General features: G+C 41.9%; 1 protein-coding gene across 10 annotated transcripts in view; it reads left to right on the forward strand.

Annotated features, from left to right (window-relative positions):
* LOC119648128 (calcium-binding protein E63-1) overlaps positions 1-19,099 on the forward strand; it is a 207,051-nt gene that overhangs the window by 142,586 nt on the left and 45,366 nt on the right. For all 10 annotated transcript variants that reach the window (XM_038049656.1, XM_038049657.1, XM_038049663.1 and 7 more), the window contains one exon: positions 12,035-12,178. In XM_038049656.1, coding sequence (XP_037905584.1) covers positions 12,035-12,178 — 144 coding nt within the window. The remainder of the gene's footprint in view (positions 1-12,034; positions 12,179-19,099) is intronic.

The raw sequence follows: 19,099 nt of genomic DNA on the forward strand, positions 1-19,099 counted from the left end.
TCAAATCACGATACAAATCCCTCTGCCACCAGCGAGATTTGAACCGCGACCTTCCGTACGACAGCCTTGTGCTCTAACCACTCAGCTATCCTCTCTGATAATCAGGTCAGAGTGAATACTGAAGCCATTCACAACACAGCCCTCCGCAACACCTATAAGGGCGAGTTGGATGCAGTCAACAGAAACCCTGGAGATGAAGCATCAACAAATGATTTTCACAACCATCTGAGGAACGTGGTGACTTATCACGAACTCCGTCGAGCGGAGAAGCGACTTCACAGACGGAAAAAGGAAGTCTGGGAGAACCAACAAGTCTGTGAACTAGAAAAGTACAGGGAGCAACCGCACCAGGCGCGCAAGTTTTACCAACAAGTCAGCAGGATGAAGCCTTATACACCTCAATGCTCAGGAAAAGGGATGGGGTAGAGATTGGAATGAATGTAACACCAGCCCAATTCAATCCAATAAAGAAACAAGATGTTTATATGCCGTGAATACTACAAGGTTCGAAAAGCCAATGATCAAGTGTGTACAAATCGCCGAAAGATCTTCGTAGAAATTTCCAAAGAGGTAAATATCCGAATGGAATCATGTTAGGAATTTTTTACCGAAAAATTTCAAAGTGGAATGAGTCTCAGCGAAATTTGTTGATAACTGAAGAGCAGAAAATAAGTGAAATGGATCTTTGACAGCACCTTGAATAAGTTGAGGACAATGAAACATACGTGATTGGAACCAAATTTGGATTTGCACTTATAGCATTAGAGGTGAATACCCATCTCCAAAAAAGCAAGTTAGTCTAGATCAAAGTGGTGTTCATATATTTTTTCTTCACTAGAGTTTCGTATTTTGAAGTTTTGCTTGAAGAAGATGAAAATATATCCAATAAAAGGCAGTTTTCAGACATTCTACTAATCTTGCACCACAATGGTATGCCGGCTAGTTCTATTCGTCATTTTGTGGGTAAATAAGGAAGCGGGGAGGCAGTCTCCACCTAATTGGCCTTACAATCGAAAAAGGCATGCGTCAGCAAGTCAATGTCCCCCAAGCTCCCCAGCAAATAATAATAATCTTTGGCGCGACAATCCAATTTCATCAGGGCCTTGAAGTGCACCCTAGGAGGCCATTGCGCTCGCCCGAGATTGTTACCCTGATTTGACTCGTTCACAGCTGAGCATCCCGTCACGATAACAAATCCCCCTGCTGCCTGCGAAAATCGCGACCTTCCGCTACGCCAGCCCAGCACTCTAACAACTTGACTATTCGGACACCCGCAAGCAAATATCCAACCTCATACTTAAGGAGTTATACTTTATTATTATTCTGTTAAGAGGAAGTTGCACTGCGTCCTTAAAGAACTATTGTGTCCCTTTTGCTGGCTATAGTGTATCTATTAATCATAGTATCCCAAACAAGTCTCAAACCGTTAGGAATTTTAGTATATTCCCTACTTCCAGATCTTTCAACTTTGCATGTGGTGTTAAGTGTTCCCCCAGATGCCTCGACCTACTTTCCTCCTGCCGGAGACTGTGCCAGAAAATGTATAAAGGTTTCGTCACACTCCGCAAAGAACCAGTGTCCCTAGATACCTCCCACTTCCCTAGGTGGTAGTTTAGCTACCAGTGACCAGAGAGAGTAATCCTTTACTACTACAAATATTTAGCCACTATCCTCTAGCCAACTCTATCATTATGCTTGTCATTTTGTCCGGTCTGGTTTTGGGTTAATATGTTCGCAATACATTATCTATAAAGATAGCCTCTAAGGTTTATAGATTTCCATGGCTTCCACGGGCCGCGTGACTAGTGCCATTGTCTGAGCAGAGAACCTGTCACAAAGTCGATGGATTCTACTACCACACCACGACCAATTATCTTTTAGATGTTAAGATTAATGACTTTGTAAGAGAACAGAAAATTTATCAGTGTAATCAATATATTTAAGGGAAGATGACGTCGTCCATTGAAGACCTCGACGTCCTCCTGCCAAAGCTGCACAAAGGACGTTTACGATAATGAGAAGAAAAAACTGAGGCTACAAATTATAATTTTGCTAAGTGACTGTCAAACCGGGCGGTGTTACAATCTTGTGACATATCATCAACATGAGGTGGCTTTTGCTGTATTTTTCGTACTTTTTCACGGTAATGAAGGTCCCCTCGCCCCTGCTGGCAATCACCACGTCTTCACATTAATCGATCAGTTTTCACATTTCCCCAATCAACTAAATCTTGTAACGTTCCTTTGGGACGCATCCGACCACTTCATCGGCACCGGGGATAAAGGCACTTTTGATGGCGACAGTTTTCATCAATATTCTCGAGACTTTTGTTTAAGTTTTATGTCGTTTGTGCCCCACTGCTGGACAGTAGCCTGGTTGTGAAAACTATCCGTTTTGAGTATATAGTCCGACGCAGATGCATTAACTACACGCAAACGAAGGTGGGCGACCATCAGATGATGGTCTTTTTGGAAGCCAATGTCGGTACCTTTTTCATTATGCACATTCTGAAGAAAACGTTTAAACCTACTGCTTATCCACGATATGTTCCATATGATTAGATGTTCATTGTTGGCTAGTTGAATCCCAACTGCCCTAGTCACAGATCCTGTGTTGAAACAGTGTGTCGCCGATGATGAAGCGTGAAAGCTACAGAAGTCTACAAACCTTTCGCCGTTGTTATTACGGTGACCGGGGCCATCACGTATCCAAGCAAGGTCCCCAGGTCAAGGGAGCGCACTTTGTCGTAGTCGTCAATAATAATCCCACCAACACCGGATTCGTATCTGCTACCACGAGGTTGACCAGAATTCAAAATCACAGTGCCACAAGAAGGGGAGGAGTACTCTCTGGAATTGCGCCTTCTCACTTCGCTTAAACCGAGAATGGCCAGCTTATGTAACAGGAATTCTCGTTTAGGTTGAGGACAGCGAACATTCTAGAGCCTTTCAATGCCTGGTTACTATCACACTTTGATAGTCCCTTTTACATAAACGCCGAGGCTATCTTAATCGGAGTTCATACATGTATTTCCAATAGCATACACTATTACCACCTCCTTCAGCTGGTTTTTTAAAAGCTAGGGCAAGATCTTGCCACTCGACAGTAAACGAAATTGTAGTTACTGCTCTTTGAAAGTAGCCATCAAATTCCGCGGCAATACCAGCTAGGGGATATAATTCTCATAGTTTTATCTCATATACCCAAAGGAACAAAGGAACTGTTTTGCTGGTTTAACTTTGAAATCATCTCTCATGATGTCTAGAGGAGATTACGCCAAAATTATCTTAACTGTTTCAAGCCTCCGCCAACACAACTTCACCAACAGCACTATATTTTACAAGTTCGAGGCACAGAGATGGCTAAATACCGCTTAAAAGGGGTTATTCGAACTGTGCGAAGATGATGAAGTAAACCCGTAGGTTGGCTTACAAGCTAGCGCCTTTTCTGCTCAGTGAAAAAAGCAAAAGCTAGCGCTCTTTCTAAGACCTAATAAGTCACTTAGAGATCCAACATTATATTGCCCGATCTACCTTTTGAATATAACAGGAAAATAATAAAAGGAGCTATCAACAAAAAAACTGTAACCTAGCGTCGAAAGCCTCAATGACCTGTCGGAGCGCCAATATGGGTTTCGGCGCGCCCAATCTATAATTGGTAAAAGACCCGCTGACTTTTGACGATTATTGAACGTTATAGGCATTGGATGCCAAAAACGCATTCACTCCCGCCAACTGGATTGAAAGTGTATAGGCTGACTTAAATACGCCAGAAAATTTAGTAAGTCTGGCCGAGAATGACCTCTCGGTATTGAGAAAGGTGCCTGCCTGGAAAGGGCCGGGCTGACCCTGGTGGATAAGAAAATGGAAGCGGTCTTAATAACGAACCATAGAAAGGAGAAGACTATAAAGATGGACGTCGGTGGACATACGGTCGTCTCTACGTTGGCCGTCACATACCTGGAGTGACGATCGACGCCGGACCGAGCTTTAGGAAGCACCATGAGTATGCCCGCCAAAGACGGAGACTGTCACCGTGGCATTTGCAATAATGTTGTCGAATGTTGGTAGACCGAAACACTGCAGAGGATTACTTTTAGCCGGAGACGTATGCAAACTCGCAGAAGCGGAAGCAGCTGAGTTCGCTGTACCCACTGATTGCCCACATTCTGACAAGGGAAATAAATATGCTCTATCATTTTTTGAAGAACCCAAAATTTGTCCGACCATTGTCCAAAAAACTAATCACTGGAAGAGCGAGTCAAGTGCTTAGTGAGCACGGGATGTGATTGCATATTCGCGGGATAGGAACGAGGAAGCTAACTGGCCCGTGGCCTTTATAGTTCATGTATTGGTATGTCAATGTGACGATGACACCTAGAGGGTTCTTTTGTGTGTGCTGCTTGAATTGTTATTACACATGCTCCCAGGTGCTCGCAGCCGTATGCTCGCAACCACGGACTAACACCAGAGCTAATGCGTCACAATGTCCAGGAACCCTGGGCAGTCAATGATTGCTTCAGGGCTTGCCTGCAGGCATTCAGGTGTTCAATACTCAAGGGCAGCCGATGTAACGATTGTCATAAATGATGTGTCTCTAGATTGCGTCTGTGTTGAGGGTTTCACTAATGATCGGGGCTTGCGTGTTTCAATCACGGGACCTTTGGGACAATGGTTTTGCATAAGCATGTACTGTCCTCCAAAAGATGGCTTGGAGCAGTATAACGCTTACTTGGATGAGGTAGTTCGGCACTTTCACAACACACCATACATCCTGGACATACATAAGAGAAGTATTGTCTGAAACGCAGTTGAAGCACGATTTATTTTGCTTGAATGTCCCGCCAAATGTCTATACATTTGAGTGCTCCAAGGGCGTCAATGATGTGTGAATTTTTCCACAGTCATGGAGATTATTGGATGGACCCAATGTTAGTGACCAAAGTCCTATTGAGGTCGTGCTGGTCAATAGGAATGTGAATTGGAGTGTCGATCCCCATTTACACCGATACGTTGGAATATGCGTGAGTGTAACTGAGTGAAATATGTATATTGGTCAGGTGGAGGAGTTAGCTGGCCACTCGCCCCCGGGAAAGGAAACTGCTCTATACGAGCGGCATTGCCAACATGTCATACGGTTTCAACCAATGCCATGCAAATATTATCGAATGTTCCTCCTCTTGATCTAGTGATATTCCGGTGTATCCCGGCCTACAGGATCAGAAGGAGCGTACCTTTGCTGCAAACAATTTAATTAGCAGTAGCCGGTGGGCAGTCCCTTCCCTACGTACTCAGAGCGATCAGACTCGAATCTGCAAGGGTCTCTTCTGGACTGGCTCTTGCCATGAGACCTCATCGGAGGTTATCTAATACCATGAGAACTGGAATGCTCCTTTAAGAACATTTGTTCTAAGAGAATTCCTGGAGGATCTGCCCTCGGTGCAGTTATTCTTGCTTGGCCCCCTTGTGAGAGTTTCAAGGTGGTTCGCTTGTGCCAAGATCGCAAGCAAAGGTCCTAGTGGGTTCAAGCGTCGAGTTGCACTTTAAAACTCGGGCGCCTGACCCCTTAGTTGCGGCAAAGGTATTATATAAGCCTTACATCCACTGGTATGCTGCTGAGCCAGCAGTCAGTAAAAAATATTTAAGGCTGTGGCAGTCACAACGGGGTTCTGATCGTGCTCCCCAAATCAATCAGTGTCCGAAGAGAATCATGGGATTATATATACACGGCAGCTATTCACGTTAACCTTCCAGGTCCTTCTTGTACTACGCAAGACTTATGGAGGACCTTACGGAACGCAGGAATGAGGCTAGGTCAGAGTAGCATGATCTTTAACAACGCAAGCGGACAACTCATTCACAACATGAAGGTAAGGCTTGAACTGGCACTATCTTACTAGCAGCCCTCATCTGCACCTACCCGATGTTGTCACCCTGTCCAGTTCTCTTCCGATCCCACATTGGGCGCTATCATTTGAATCTTAGTTTCAATTTCTCATAAGTATGTTTCGTAATAATAAGTCTGAATTAAAATAAAGTAGATCGAATAGTACTTTTATGTCAACCCTTCCGTGTATATTCCAATTGAAACCTTAAGGATCTGAAGCAAGTTGCTTTGTAGCGGTTCTTTTATATGTAATTGGGTTTTTTTCAACATACCATTCACCCATTTTAAATCTTTCCATTTTTTTCTAACAAATCCTTTGGTAAGACTTCAGAGAGGTTAGTTCTACTACACTGCGACCTTGCCATTTATAACATATCCTTACCATTATCTTTCCGCAAAGTTATAAGCGGATTTCCAGAGTATCATTCAAAATTCAGATCCTTTATCTACAGTATATCGACTCCCTTATATTATCCCTATTAAATTTTGTCTTTTACTCCAGATACCTTCCTGTATCCTTTATATTCTTGTAGATTTCATGACCAACAATTTTCCTCCTCCTGATTCCTCTAACGTCTATTTTAGCTAGTTTCAAGCTTCGTCACTTATTATTGTTGATTCAGTATTTGCTTATGCCCTGCAGGACCTTATTCTGCCTAGAATTCGCAGCATCTTTGACAATTGTTTTTAATCCGAGAGATTTTCGATAATATATTTAGAGACGAAAATGAAGCTGGTCGCTTTCCTAGCTCAACTGGCGGCATAAACACATCTCAAGGACGTCTTCGGCAGATATCGAGGTGAATGTTCTGCTGTAGATCTTTTGTTGGAAAATGCTCACGTTTTGATTGAATAACTATACTTTTGCTGCGTACAGTTTCTATGCCCCCACCCTGTTTATTGTATGTATCGTAGACTGAGAACAATTCATACCAACGCTGTTCACCCCTCCCTCCCTCGCCCTGAAATATGTACGCTTGGATGCAATTTACAAGTAAGGTTCGTCAGAAAATTGCTTTGTGCAAAACCCACACGTTGGTAAATCTTAAAACTTATGGGAAACTCATTCAATGTCCTATTTCCAAGTTATGACGCGCTACTCCTAAAGTGGTTACCTCCTCATTTGAATATTCCATTCAAGATCTATTGTAATATATTCGTATCCTCATTTTTCAAAAAGTTCACCTCCAACCTTCCACTCCTTTTCCTTGTTGTGTCGAACTAAAACTAGGCCAAGAATTTTCCAATCGATAGATAAAAGTGAAGGAAACCCATCTTGGATACGAAAGATGTTTTATCGAAGGATAACAAATCCCACAAAAGCCCCGACACGCGAAACCAAAGGAAAGGAGAACATCATCAAAGAAATCCGTATCCAAATTAACAGTGAATGACTTGACAATTTCCCAAAGGACTCATTAAAAACATCAGAAAACAAAAGACTCTCAGGATATTATGTGGGATGGATCTCGGGCATTAAAAGGATTTTCTTTTATGATTAGACTTAATATAGATTTTCATTCAGAGCGATGTGATGTTGGCATTTTTTATTATTCCTGCTCTTTGCTTCGTGAACGAAAAATAAGCAGAATTTCCACTGGAAATTAGTGAAATCCAAACGTCCAATTGTTCTACACTTTTTTCAACGGCATACTGCGTTGAGCCGCAGGAAACATGCAGATCTAAAGATACTTTTCAGTTAGGATGATTTGCAATTTTTATAGGGCCGTAATTTTTCAATTTTGCAATTTAGAATTTTATAAGCGGAGGCAGTCTTTGGATTTTGAATTTTATAGTCAAGTCAAAATGAGGGGGAGGACCCGAAAATTGTTATGACGTCTCTATGGGGGTATGGAAGACGTAAATGCGTTTATGGGCATCAAAGCAAAAAGTGAAATTAATGATGATTATGTTGCAATTGAGGAGGATAACTAGGGGGATGTTCCTATTTTTAGAACAATGATTGTGAAAAATGTTTCTCCCTTTTAAGTCCTTTGAACTTCAGTGGCAAAACAAAACTAGGATTCAGAAGCACCTCCTCTTACGTATTTACACGAATGTCATTAACCTAAAAATAGAGAAATATTATTAGCATCCAGGACACTTCCAAATAAAACGCACCCTTACTTTCCTTTCGCCTTAAATACAAGTGTATAATATTCCCACAAGGTTCAATCCAAAAGGTCGACTGCGGGACGAGTGTCACTGATACTCAGCATTAATACTGATTGATTAATTAAATTTGCTGGACACCACATTCCCGAGCTATGGCATCTAAAAAAGAAAACCATTTTACCATTGCAAATATCCATTACTGACTAATCCGTCCTTCCTTCGCTCTTCGAATGTTCGGGAATTTCCAAACTTTGGTGAAGTAGGCAGAAAAACGTGTTAATTCCGAATTGAATGTCGGAGGACAATGAGTCCAACGTAGTTATAGTTATAAGTGAAATCATGTAACTAGGCCTAAAATAGAAGGGATATGAAACCAGCAAAGGATGGATTTGGAAAATTTTTGCTGAATCGGCTTACGCAAAAGTTATTTATGTATTTATTCGAGATTTCAGAAAGTGTTTCTTAATCCTTTTAAAAACTAAAGTCATAGAAATGCTATGGCGATAATTACAGCCTTGGCTTCTTTTATGGAGCCTTTAGGAAAGTGCTTGAGTGTCTTGAGTCCTCTATTGATAAAAACACTAAACAGACATTTTGGACCAATACCTTAACTAAGATCTGACACTGCTACTGGAAATGAAGAAGTGTGACAGGCTGGGCCGAAGATCAAACATTGGCCAAGAGGATGTTATGAACAAAAGGAATCACTTTTCATTCCCATACGGCCAAATATTGTTGCAGTGTTAAGGGCAATGTCCTGAAGACTGAGAGCACCGCTTTTTTGAGGCCAAATCTGCTAGAGTCAGCCGAACAATCACACTTAAACATGGTAACTTTCATACTCGTACCGTGGAAGTCTTAATCATGATATTAACGCAGTCACGTGCATCCAAAGTAACGACGCTCTAGTCACTGCGACTTAGCGTTTTTGTATGAATATCCAACTTACCGTCAATTCTAGCAAAGCAAGTCCAACCTGAAAACATCATTTTCATCTTACGAACTTCTTGAAATGTGTCTATATGAACATGAGGTAAGCCGTCCCTACTATAAGGTCTTAGCAGGCAAACTGTTAGATTGTTGAGAATACACCATTAGAGAGGGTTAAATTGTACTAGCCACAAAACCGAGAATCTTTCTCCATAAGTCTCCCTCCAATCCATGTGGAGGAAGGTTTTACTTGATTGACTTAATGGTGGCCGTCAAAACCCTCGAATGGACCTTGCGTATCACCGTCCGGAATCAGTTCAAGGATATGAAAGAATGTTTATGTGTGTCCACATTGTTGGAAGTCCTTCTGTAAAGATAAAACGGTAAGTTTTCCTACGAATGAGGAATTAGTTGACTCCAAACATAAATGAGGCACTTAGATAGAATTAACCTAATGTTCCTAACAACCTAGGGTGTAGCATCTTTGAGTTCGAAACCAAGAATAAACTCCTGAACTTATGAAGCCATAATGGCTTCCATCGCCACTGCATTCTAAGTAGAAAGATTACCGTCAATCGGAAGTATTCTCGACATTAATCCAGCATACCCTAAGTGATAAGGAGATAAGGGTGTACAAGAGGATAATGGCGTAAATTTGAAGGGTCATGTGACAGAATGACCGCGAAGGAAGAGCATAATTGATTGGATTTATATACTTGCAAAATGTTAACAAGAAAGTTAGGTTCGCAAAATCAATGAAGTCAAAATATAGAGAAAGAAGGAAGAGTATAGTCATCAGCCAAAGTCCAAAAAAAAATTAAGGGCAAAGAACCCAATTCGCCAAATATTAAATACCCCAGACAAATCAAGCATCGAAATAATCGGAAAATAAACTCAAAATTGCAACTAGAGCAAAGTGCCAAATTGTCGAAAGGAACTCATATATGGGTTGCCATTATCCTCTAAATGGGACATAGGGCGTCAGGCATGTCCATACGAAATCCCTGTCAGTTCGTTGAAATATGTTTTACCTCCTTCCATGATTTCCTGAGAAACCTATATTCCTCCTCTAGTGTCTTGCACCAGTTCTTTCTAGGACAATCCAATCGTCGGCCAGTCTGGAATGGTAGATTCCATTGCTTGACAAAACCAATAAAGCTATAGCTCATTCTTAAAGTGTGATCCATCCACTGCTATTTTATTTTTTTATCGACACTTCTACCGATATCTGCCCTGAACAAGGACATAATTATTGTTCGGGATTCTTTAGACCACATTGCTCCAGCGGAGATTGGAGTTAACCAAGGCTTGCAGATTTTGAGTAATCCCGTTTAGCACAGGAAGAATCTTGGCGCGGAGCAACCTCAACCAGATGTTAATGTTCAGGTACTCACATTTCCGAATTTTAAGCAAAACAGTGAAAGCAGATTTTGCGTGCGTCGATTCGCATGAAGTACGGTGTCATCATCAACAGATACAACGCTACCAAGTTTGACAATTGTAGCGGTGGTCTAAACTTCGCAATCTGCTCCAAAATGATTCAAAGGGTGTTAATGTGGTGAATAAATTAGAAATCAGAGCAAAAACCACCCGGTTCTCTGTCAATCAGGTTTTCGAGGTGTTCTTTGGTTCACTTCGGGAATATTTTAACTATTATATCCGCGACAGCCGGGGGTACGCGAATACCTCTCCAAATGTCGCACTACTGCCGCGTGCACTTCTTAGGGAAGGATTTCCCTACCTGCAGCCTGAGATTCATAGTTGTTACACGGCCCTTCAGGGAATGGCGACTCTTCCTCTCCTCCTCTCTCAAAATTACTTGAAACCACTTACAACAGTCAATCAATTTTCTGTATAGTTCGTCGACCTTTTGCCATTTTTTGGTAAGCTTCAGTACCGGTGTTTATTGGCGAAAAACTGAATAGGATGCTAATTTGGCGTTTTATCTGAATTTAACTTTTCCCCATTCAGAGAGTCTTGAAGCAAGAAACAACGGAGCAAGGTCAGGCAAGTATGCTGGGTGAGGCAACGCATCCCACATTCAAGCTCCAATAATTTCCGACGGATCAACAAAGATGTATTTGATCTCACATTGTAGTAATAGAACACCACTACGTTACAATTGGCGAACTTCGGGCGTTTCTGGATGGGAAATGCATACAGACTGTCCAATCACCGGCAATACTCTTCCGGATTGACGGTTCGGCTCCTTCGTAGGAACTCAGAAAACAAAACACCCGTTGAATTCACCACTTGTTGACCCACACTTCTGTGAAGCTTCATTTAATGATGTGTATGGCCAATAGTCCATTGTCGAATGAAGCCTTCATCGAGGTATGCGGAAAGTAGGCATCTGCTTATGAAATACAAAGCACATAAGGCGAATCTATCAACCCCATTTTCTCCAGTTGATAATTCAAAGGATACTGTCTGACCTGCTAGGGATTTCATTTCCTTCCTGTCAAGAGATGTTCAAAATGCCGCTCTAGTGACCTTAAGTTCCTTTACAAACATTTTCGTCGATTGGCATGAATTCTAATTCCTCGACTCAACTGCGTAAATTTTTGTGACTTCACATTCACAGTCGCCTTTTTTTCACCATTATGATTCCAGATTCCCAACAGGCCAATCTGACAATCTCTTCAAGTGTGCTAGAAACCAAATCAGGAACACTTCCTTTCGAGAACAATCCTACACTCGATCTCCTCGTCGGGGGAAGGGGAAGAGATGCTAGCAGCTTTCTATTTTTAACAAGGTTCAACCTCAACCACTGTTCTGCAAACATAGACCAACAAATTGCTGGTCACCCTCTTTTAATAAAATCAGCTTTAATTTTAAGGTCCCGCCATAGTCGTCAAGCCGATCTTACACACTTGTTCAAAACTCATTGGCGTTCGCCTCTTTCATACTAATATTCCTCAATTTAAACAATTGATTTGGAACACCTCCCAAGAATCGTACCTTATCTATATATATATATTAAACATATAAGAAGAATGATTAAAAACATGAAGACAATAAAAATCTATCAATTAATTTTAAGCACATCCTCATAAGGATATACTGTTAAACATTTATTCAGAATTTCATACTTTCTTTTCAGACTTACGGACAGCATTTGATCTGCTGGACAGAAATCGCGATGGTCGAGTCACTGCAAATGAATTACAGTTTATGTTAAAAAATTTAGGAATAAATGTTCGAGATGAATTAATCGACGATCTAATAAAGGATGCCAGTCACACAGGTATGTCGATAATGTACATCATCATCCAGGTCTCTCGCTTATAAAGAAGAACATTGATTCCATTTATTATTTTACCATCATGCCCTTTCTTGTATTAACTTTATGCACGGATTATCTCATCCGTGCTGACTTGCAGCAAAATCCTTTCAAAAATCACTTCAAATGTTAGCTAGCATTGGAATTAGTAATAATATAACATAGCTGTTCCTGTATGTTTTGCTTCTGGTCTGGGAGAGTAAGTCCTTCGCCACCTCTAATTTACGTCTAGGACTCTTTCATATTCCAGCAATCTGTTACTATTCGCAATATGTCAATGAGCAATCCATACTTTGCATTTCCTAGATTATTTAGATCTACCGAGACGTTTATACATTCGAACACTACGCCACCAGAAACAGGGCATTTGTAGCTTCACTTCTGCGCTACCTGTTCCCTAAGTAGACACATAGCCCAACAAATGTTCAGTCTTCGAAGGTTCGAGATCCAGGTTTAGGTTGTGGTTGATATTGATAAGTAGAACTTTTATTACCAACTCTTGCAATTCGGTTAGCCCAAATTCCGCTGGATGGTGCGATGGCCGAGTTAGTTGAACGTTTGCCTGTCACACTCCAGGTTTACAACACGATTCGTCATGGATGTTTGTGTTCATCTGTGTGCCATTCTGCTCCACTGGCGCAACATTGAGTGAGATGATAATAAAACTGAAGAACAGTCTCCGGCAGGACGGTGGGGGATACGAGGGTAGGAGTCAAAAATGGAATCGAAGGAAAGTGAAACAAACCTAACAATTATCCTGATCCTAAGAAATTTAAAAAAAAAGATTTATCACTTCAGAAAAAAATAATTTCTCTTTGCCTCTAAATTAAGCAAGAATCGTATTCTACTCATCAACTTCGCTCGACAATTTCCATTTTCTGGAAAAAATGATAATAATTAAGAGCTGAATCTGGACTATACAGAGAATGATCCAATTTTACAAACCGTCATTGTCATTGCAACAAGTGGCTTGTGCACGCCTTTGGTCGACTTTTCCCGTTTTTCTCCTTTACAGCATATTCTAATTTCTAGCGTAGCCCAGCATAAAATTTCGCCGTAATGGACACCTTTCCTTCTTCAATTATTATAATATGAATTTACTTGAATTCCAGAAAATTGAACCCCGTGTATTTTGCAGACAACTGGGGTAATAATAATAATAATGTTGTCAAGGGAAGTCACGCTGAGTCCTAAAAGAACTATTGTGCCCCTTTACTGATTATATTATATCTATCAACTGTAGTATATCGTTAAAACCATTAACCGCCTGAAACTTTATTATGTTCCCTACTTTCAAGTATTTCAATCTGGCATCTGGTATTAAATATCCTCCCAGGTATCTGAACGTACTTTGTACAAGTGCCGGACGCTGCCCCAGAACATGAGTTGAGGTTTCATCACTCTCCTCACAGAATCTACAGACAGTACACGTTAGTATTCCTAGCTACCCCAGGCGATAGTTTAGCCTATAGTGACCAGTGAGTATTCCCACTATGATCCGGAGGCTCTTCTTGTAGTAAAGTTTCTTCCAGTAAAGTTTCCCCAGCCGTTCCTCGTCATTTTTCAATGTCGTGGCCATGAACCCATTTCCAACTCCACAGAATGGCTCTGGCCCATATAGCGGCGTCACTGCTCCTTTCCTGGCCAACTCATCCACTACTTCATTACCTTCTAACCCAATGTGGCCTAGAACCTGGAGTATCCAGACCTTATTAGGCGAAGCGAGCGTATTCAGTTTGTTAAGGCATTCCCATAACAGTTTGGAATTTAAATGCCCTAACAGCTGCTGGGCTGTCGTTTAGAATAGCAAAATGTTCTGCACTCCATAGTTTCTTTCGAGGTGGAAGGAAACTCATCTGTTTATGGCGTCTATTTCCACCTGAAATATGCTGGTGTGTTTACCCTTTGGTTCAAAGTACATTATTCTTGGACCAATGATCCCGACACCTGCTCCTTCTATTGTAAGGGATCCGCTTGTGTACCAGGTAACCAGTTGCATGGTTAAGACGTATGTCAATACCACGTTCTCCCAGTTTTCCATGTTGCTCTAACGTGTTTCAAACTTCTTACCGAACTGAAACCCTTGTTGCCATGTTATGCTTTGGTGTTAGTAATTCGGGATGCCACCTAGAAAGAATATCAATTTTTCTACGATTTAGGCAGATCCTCGACTCACTGATACACTCCGCCATAGGGAGATCGCCCTCCTTATCTGCATCTTTATGTGCAGATGGAGAGCAGTTAATCTCACAAGGACCTCTTCGGATGCCGTTGGGCAAGTCCTCGCTTACCCTTGCTCATATTCTCTTTATGAACATACTTACTTATCATTGCAACAAGCGGCTTTTGGACGCCTTTGGTCTACATTCCCCATTTTTCTCCTTCTTTTTTTTCTCACGTAGCCCAGCATAAAATTTTGCGGTTATGAAGACATATTTCCTTTTTCTTCGATCAATATGATTTTTCTTGAATTCCAGAAAACTCTACCCCTAGAGTTTTCCAGACGACTGCGATAGTTTGTGTGTCGTTTTTGTGCCAGGTTTAAAATGAGGAACTTAACTTTCTTTTCAGTAACAATCCGATCCAAAATGCCTCCTTTGCTCTCTCTACAAAGGTTCGCGGAAACACACATTTTGCCACTATATCTGATGCGATGTGAGCATTTTTGGTGTCTATCTTGCGAAATCTCGAACATACCGGTGCAGTATTGTCAAAATGGTTGTAGGTGATACTGCAATCATTTCTGCAAGTCGTATCTTCACTAAACCAATATCTTCCAGTGTTAAGTTTTCAAATTTTTCAACTTGCAGTGACAGTCCCCGAATTCCTGCTTTCCTTGCAAAGATTATGGCACTTGTGAACCGTAGTTTTCTGTGAACGAAAAAATCTCTTCCAAAACAGTTTCGAACTTCGTATTTATGAGTCCCTTCATTGGTACAAGTAAAACGGCCGCCATTCCCTCATTTTCGTGAACTTTTTGACATCCCCCCCCCTAATAATAGGAAAAAGTGTGTGTATGCCTGTGGAGTACCACAGAGAAGTGAACAGGAAACAAAGAAGCAGAGCTCCACGAGCCACGTCCTGTATAATGATCTCATTGATGTCCTTACATTTAATGAAAATATTCTGGATGCTGCCTCTTATATATGCCTCCTTTTCATTTCACGATTATATGCTTAGACTCATTTATGTGGCTGATATTTTCTCCCAGATTAGTAAACACCAGATGTACCTTCATCTTAACAGCGTATCTCCGCCTTCTCCTGTTTTGGTCGTAACCTCCTTGTCCTCGAGTCCTTACTTTAGAAGCTAGTCTTTCTTCTGGTCTCCTTTCATTTAAGATGCAGATCCTTTCACAAGCACTGGGGCCGGCCATATGCTCTTCATGAATGACTTTAACTATTCTCTTTGCCTGTTCCATTTTCTTGAGGGGGCCTCTGTTACCTTTTGAGAGTTTATTTCCCCAATGATTCATTGAACTGTGACCACAGCGGTTTTTCAGGTTATTCCCGCTTCGATTTCCTATTTTGAAGGGGCGTCACCCGCTTCGGCATCTCGTTCTCGCCTAATACCTCCTATCATAATCCATAACGCTGTAATCCATATTCCTCCTCACCTTGACGAATCAACGCTCCACTACTTAAGCATCAAGCTGTCCCCGCTTAGCCTTTTGACCCTAAGTGACTCCAGGAAATAGTTTTCGGAATAGTGCCCTTCTAGCTTCCTTCCACTGTCCTCACATAGCTCAGAAGTCTGCCTTGAATAAAAGGGGTGGTGCCCATGAAGGTAGAGATCTACACAGTGCCTAGCTCTCTCCGTTTTGTGCTTGTGATATGAATCTACTGATCTAAAGGCATATATTTCTGTATATACAGAGGAGAATATTGACAACGCTCGTCTCATATGAAGTGAGTGATACACAGCTTTGACCTCAACAAAAAATTTAAAAGTCTTTTGAAAAAATGGAGTTCTAAGGTGGAATGGCAATTAAGGATATTCTAACCCAATCTCGAAGAGTTGTCATACACACTGTCAAAGAATAACCTTTTAGCTTATCGCTGATGCGACATCCAGTGTTGAAGACGAAGTCATAAAATGCAATCAGCCCCAACATTGTCAACCAGATTTGCTGCGCCATAGGAAAATTGAAAACATAATAAAAAGAAACTTAACGAGACTAAATTCGATTTTAATGGAATCGTATTTGCCTTTTATGGTGCTGATATGCATCAGGATATTTTGCAAAAAGATTCATATGCTTGTGGCACATGTCGGGATCCTGATATCCTTTTTTGAATTTCATTTTTTCTTCCACAAAGCAAATGTATGATGAGATATTTGCCCTAGATTTTGTGTGAGGCAAGTTTTTGTATCTATGATAGCTGGGGATGGATGCTTAAAATATTGCATCCGATAAGATGCATTCAGTTGGATATTAGTTGAGAGTGGCAAGAGATACGCTTGGAGGAATAAGAAGACTCATTTTTTGATTATTTTGTAATTTAGAATCGATAATATTTGCTCTATAGCAGTACATTTTTGATTTATCAAATGAAGCGTTACAATTTCACCTTATCGTAGATCATGTATCTATTAAGCCTATAATTTACAATTTTTGAGTTTTTATATAAACCTTTATTGAAAGAGGTTTGAAGGAAGCTCTATTTATCGACTTTCTCGCAAGCAAAAATTCGCATTTCAGTTAGAGTTAACTTTTGACTGTTGGACCATCAGACAACCAACTAAACACCCCCTCCCTCTATCATAAGAGAGAACTGGCCTTTCACACCTTAGGGACCCATTAAGCCAGGGGATTCCTTTCAGCAACAGGAGAGGAGAGAAGGAAGGGAAGTCTCTAGCTTCGGGTACTACCGCCGGTGGAGCCGGAACGTAATATGTTAGCGCTCCAAGTTTTTCCCGCCCAGGATTCGCTCTTCTGTGCTTAAGACGATGTCCTCCAGAGTCCGGTGTTGTCACATTTGGTGTTAGATAAACGAAAGCCATTGCACCTCAAAAAACCAAATTTAGACGAGGCCTTGAGGCTCAACTAGAAGTCTGTCGCTGTCCCGAACCCAGATACCAGCGGTACTTAATGTGTCGAAATGCCAAGAAGCTTGGTTCCAATTGGCTGGGTGGCCAATTTCGCCCTGAAGCCACTCAGAGCGCCGAACCTACAGTACGTGAAACGATTCTAGACACGTCACGATCCCAACAGAAAACTCCTCGCTTTTTCGATGTAAATCTTCACTTTATGACCTACTTCCCTCTCCTTGGAGGGTGTTTTCCTAATTTGACTTTTTCCTCAGTTCGCTATGCGCTTGGAATCAAAATTTATGTTTATAGTAAATCTATAATTTTTTTCAGTCCGCCCTCCCTAGAGAACTGACCTGGAATGGCGTGATGCATTACTTGAAACTAGCTCTTCTACCTTAGGAAGCCGTCAAACCAGGGAATCCGTTTCACCAAACGGGGGGAAGATGGGAAGAGAAATCGTTACTTCAAAAAGTCCGTTTCCATCCGGTCCCTCCGTCGATCAGTCTCAACCTCCCTTACCAAAAAAAAAGGGAACGTAGTGTGCAGCACGGCTGCATTGGTTAGCACTCCAACTTCCACCAACCAGTATCTGTGTCTAGACAAAGCCACCACTTCAACGTTGAACCTGACTTCAAAGTCGGACGTCGACCCGAACTTAGGTCACAGCGGTACTTGATGAGTCGAAATGTCATGGCATTCTTTTTCCAATATTGCTCGCTGATTGGCATTAGGTCAGCTTTCACTTTCGCATGTCATGAGTGGATGTAATATAGATAAGAATCATGTTAGCCATGTTTTAATCCTTCCTAGTTTCCCGTGAAATCCACCACGATCTCGATAGTCGCACCAAGATCCCTGCAGGTAACGCAATTCTCCTTTCGTTGTCCTTCTCCGCATCAAGTTGTAGATGTACACCCCTCAGACCGTCGATTTTACGCGATATCTCACGTTTTTGTCATCGTAGAGAGAAAATTCTTGCATTTCGTGAATCTGGGCCGCTTCCCCGTTCGAACGAGGTCCTGAAAATTTTCAACTTTCCCTGATTTCTGCCAGCCCCTCTGACCGTCGATTTTACGCGCTATCTTGCGTTTCTGCCATCGTAGAGTCAAAATTCTGGCATTTCCTGAATCTGGGCCGCCTCCCCGTTCGAACGAAGTATCGTCGACAGCCATCCGACGATTTTGCATTTTTGCCAATTTTTACGACCCTGAGGTCGTGAAAATTTTCAGTTTTCCGTGATTTCGGCCAGCCCCTCTGACCGTCGATTTTACGCGATATCTCGCGTTTCTGCCATCGTAGAGTGAAAATTCTTGCATTTCGTGAATCTGGGCCGCCTCCCCGTTCGAACCAGGTATCCTTGACAGCAATCCGACGATTTCTCGTTTTTGTCAATTTTCGCGACCCTAAGGTCGTGGAAATTTCGAAGCCCTCCCAGGTTCACATACCGGCGCTAAACCAGTTGCGTCTACATTACCAGCTTCCCTTTCTTCTGTTTTTCCGGGTACAGACGGAGGAGAAGGTTCTGACAGGCGAGCCTGTGGTCCCTTCTCCTTTGCGGCTAAAGTTTTCTTCTCCCGAGCCTTCCTTCCCCGTATTTTAGAAGAGTTAGGCAACAGTATCACCGACAGGCCGACTATAGTCAGATTCCCAGTTCCTCTCATTAAGGGAGTTTCTGTATTATCCTTTTTAGCTGACCGCGCCGTAGAAACCGGGTGTAGGTTTTCTACTGAAATGGAGAGCCTGTCTGTCTTCCACAGATTTCTCCGTGAGGGAACATGGATTAGGTGAGGCCTCCAAAATTCGTGCCTCGGGCATGACCTGATTTTTCTCTGAGTCGCGGGTGGTCGCGGG

This window comes from Hermetia illucens, chromosome 2 (genome assembly GCF_905115235.1).
Source record: "Hermetia illucens chromosome 2, iHerIll2.2.curated.20191125, whole genome shotgun sequence".
In the NCBI taxonomy this organism is placed as follows: Eukaryota; Metazoa; Arthropoda; class Insecta; order Diptera; family Stratiomyidae; genus Hermetia; species Hermetia illucens.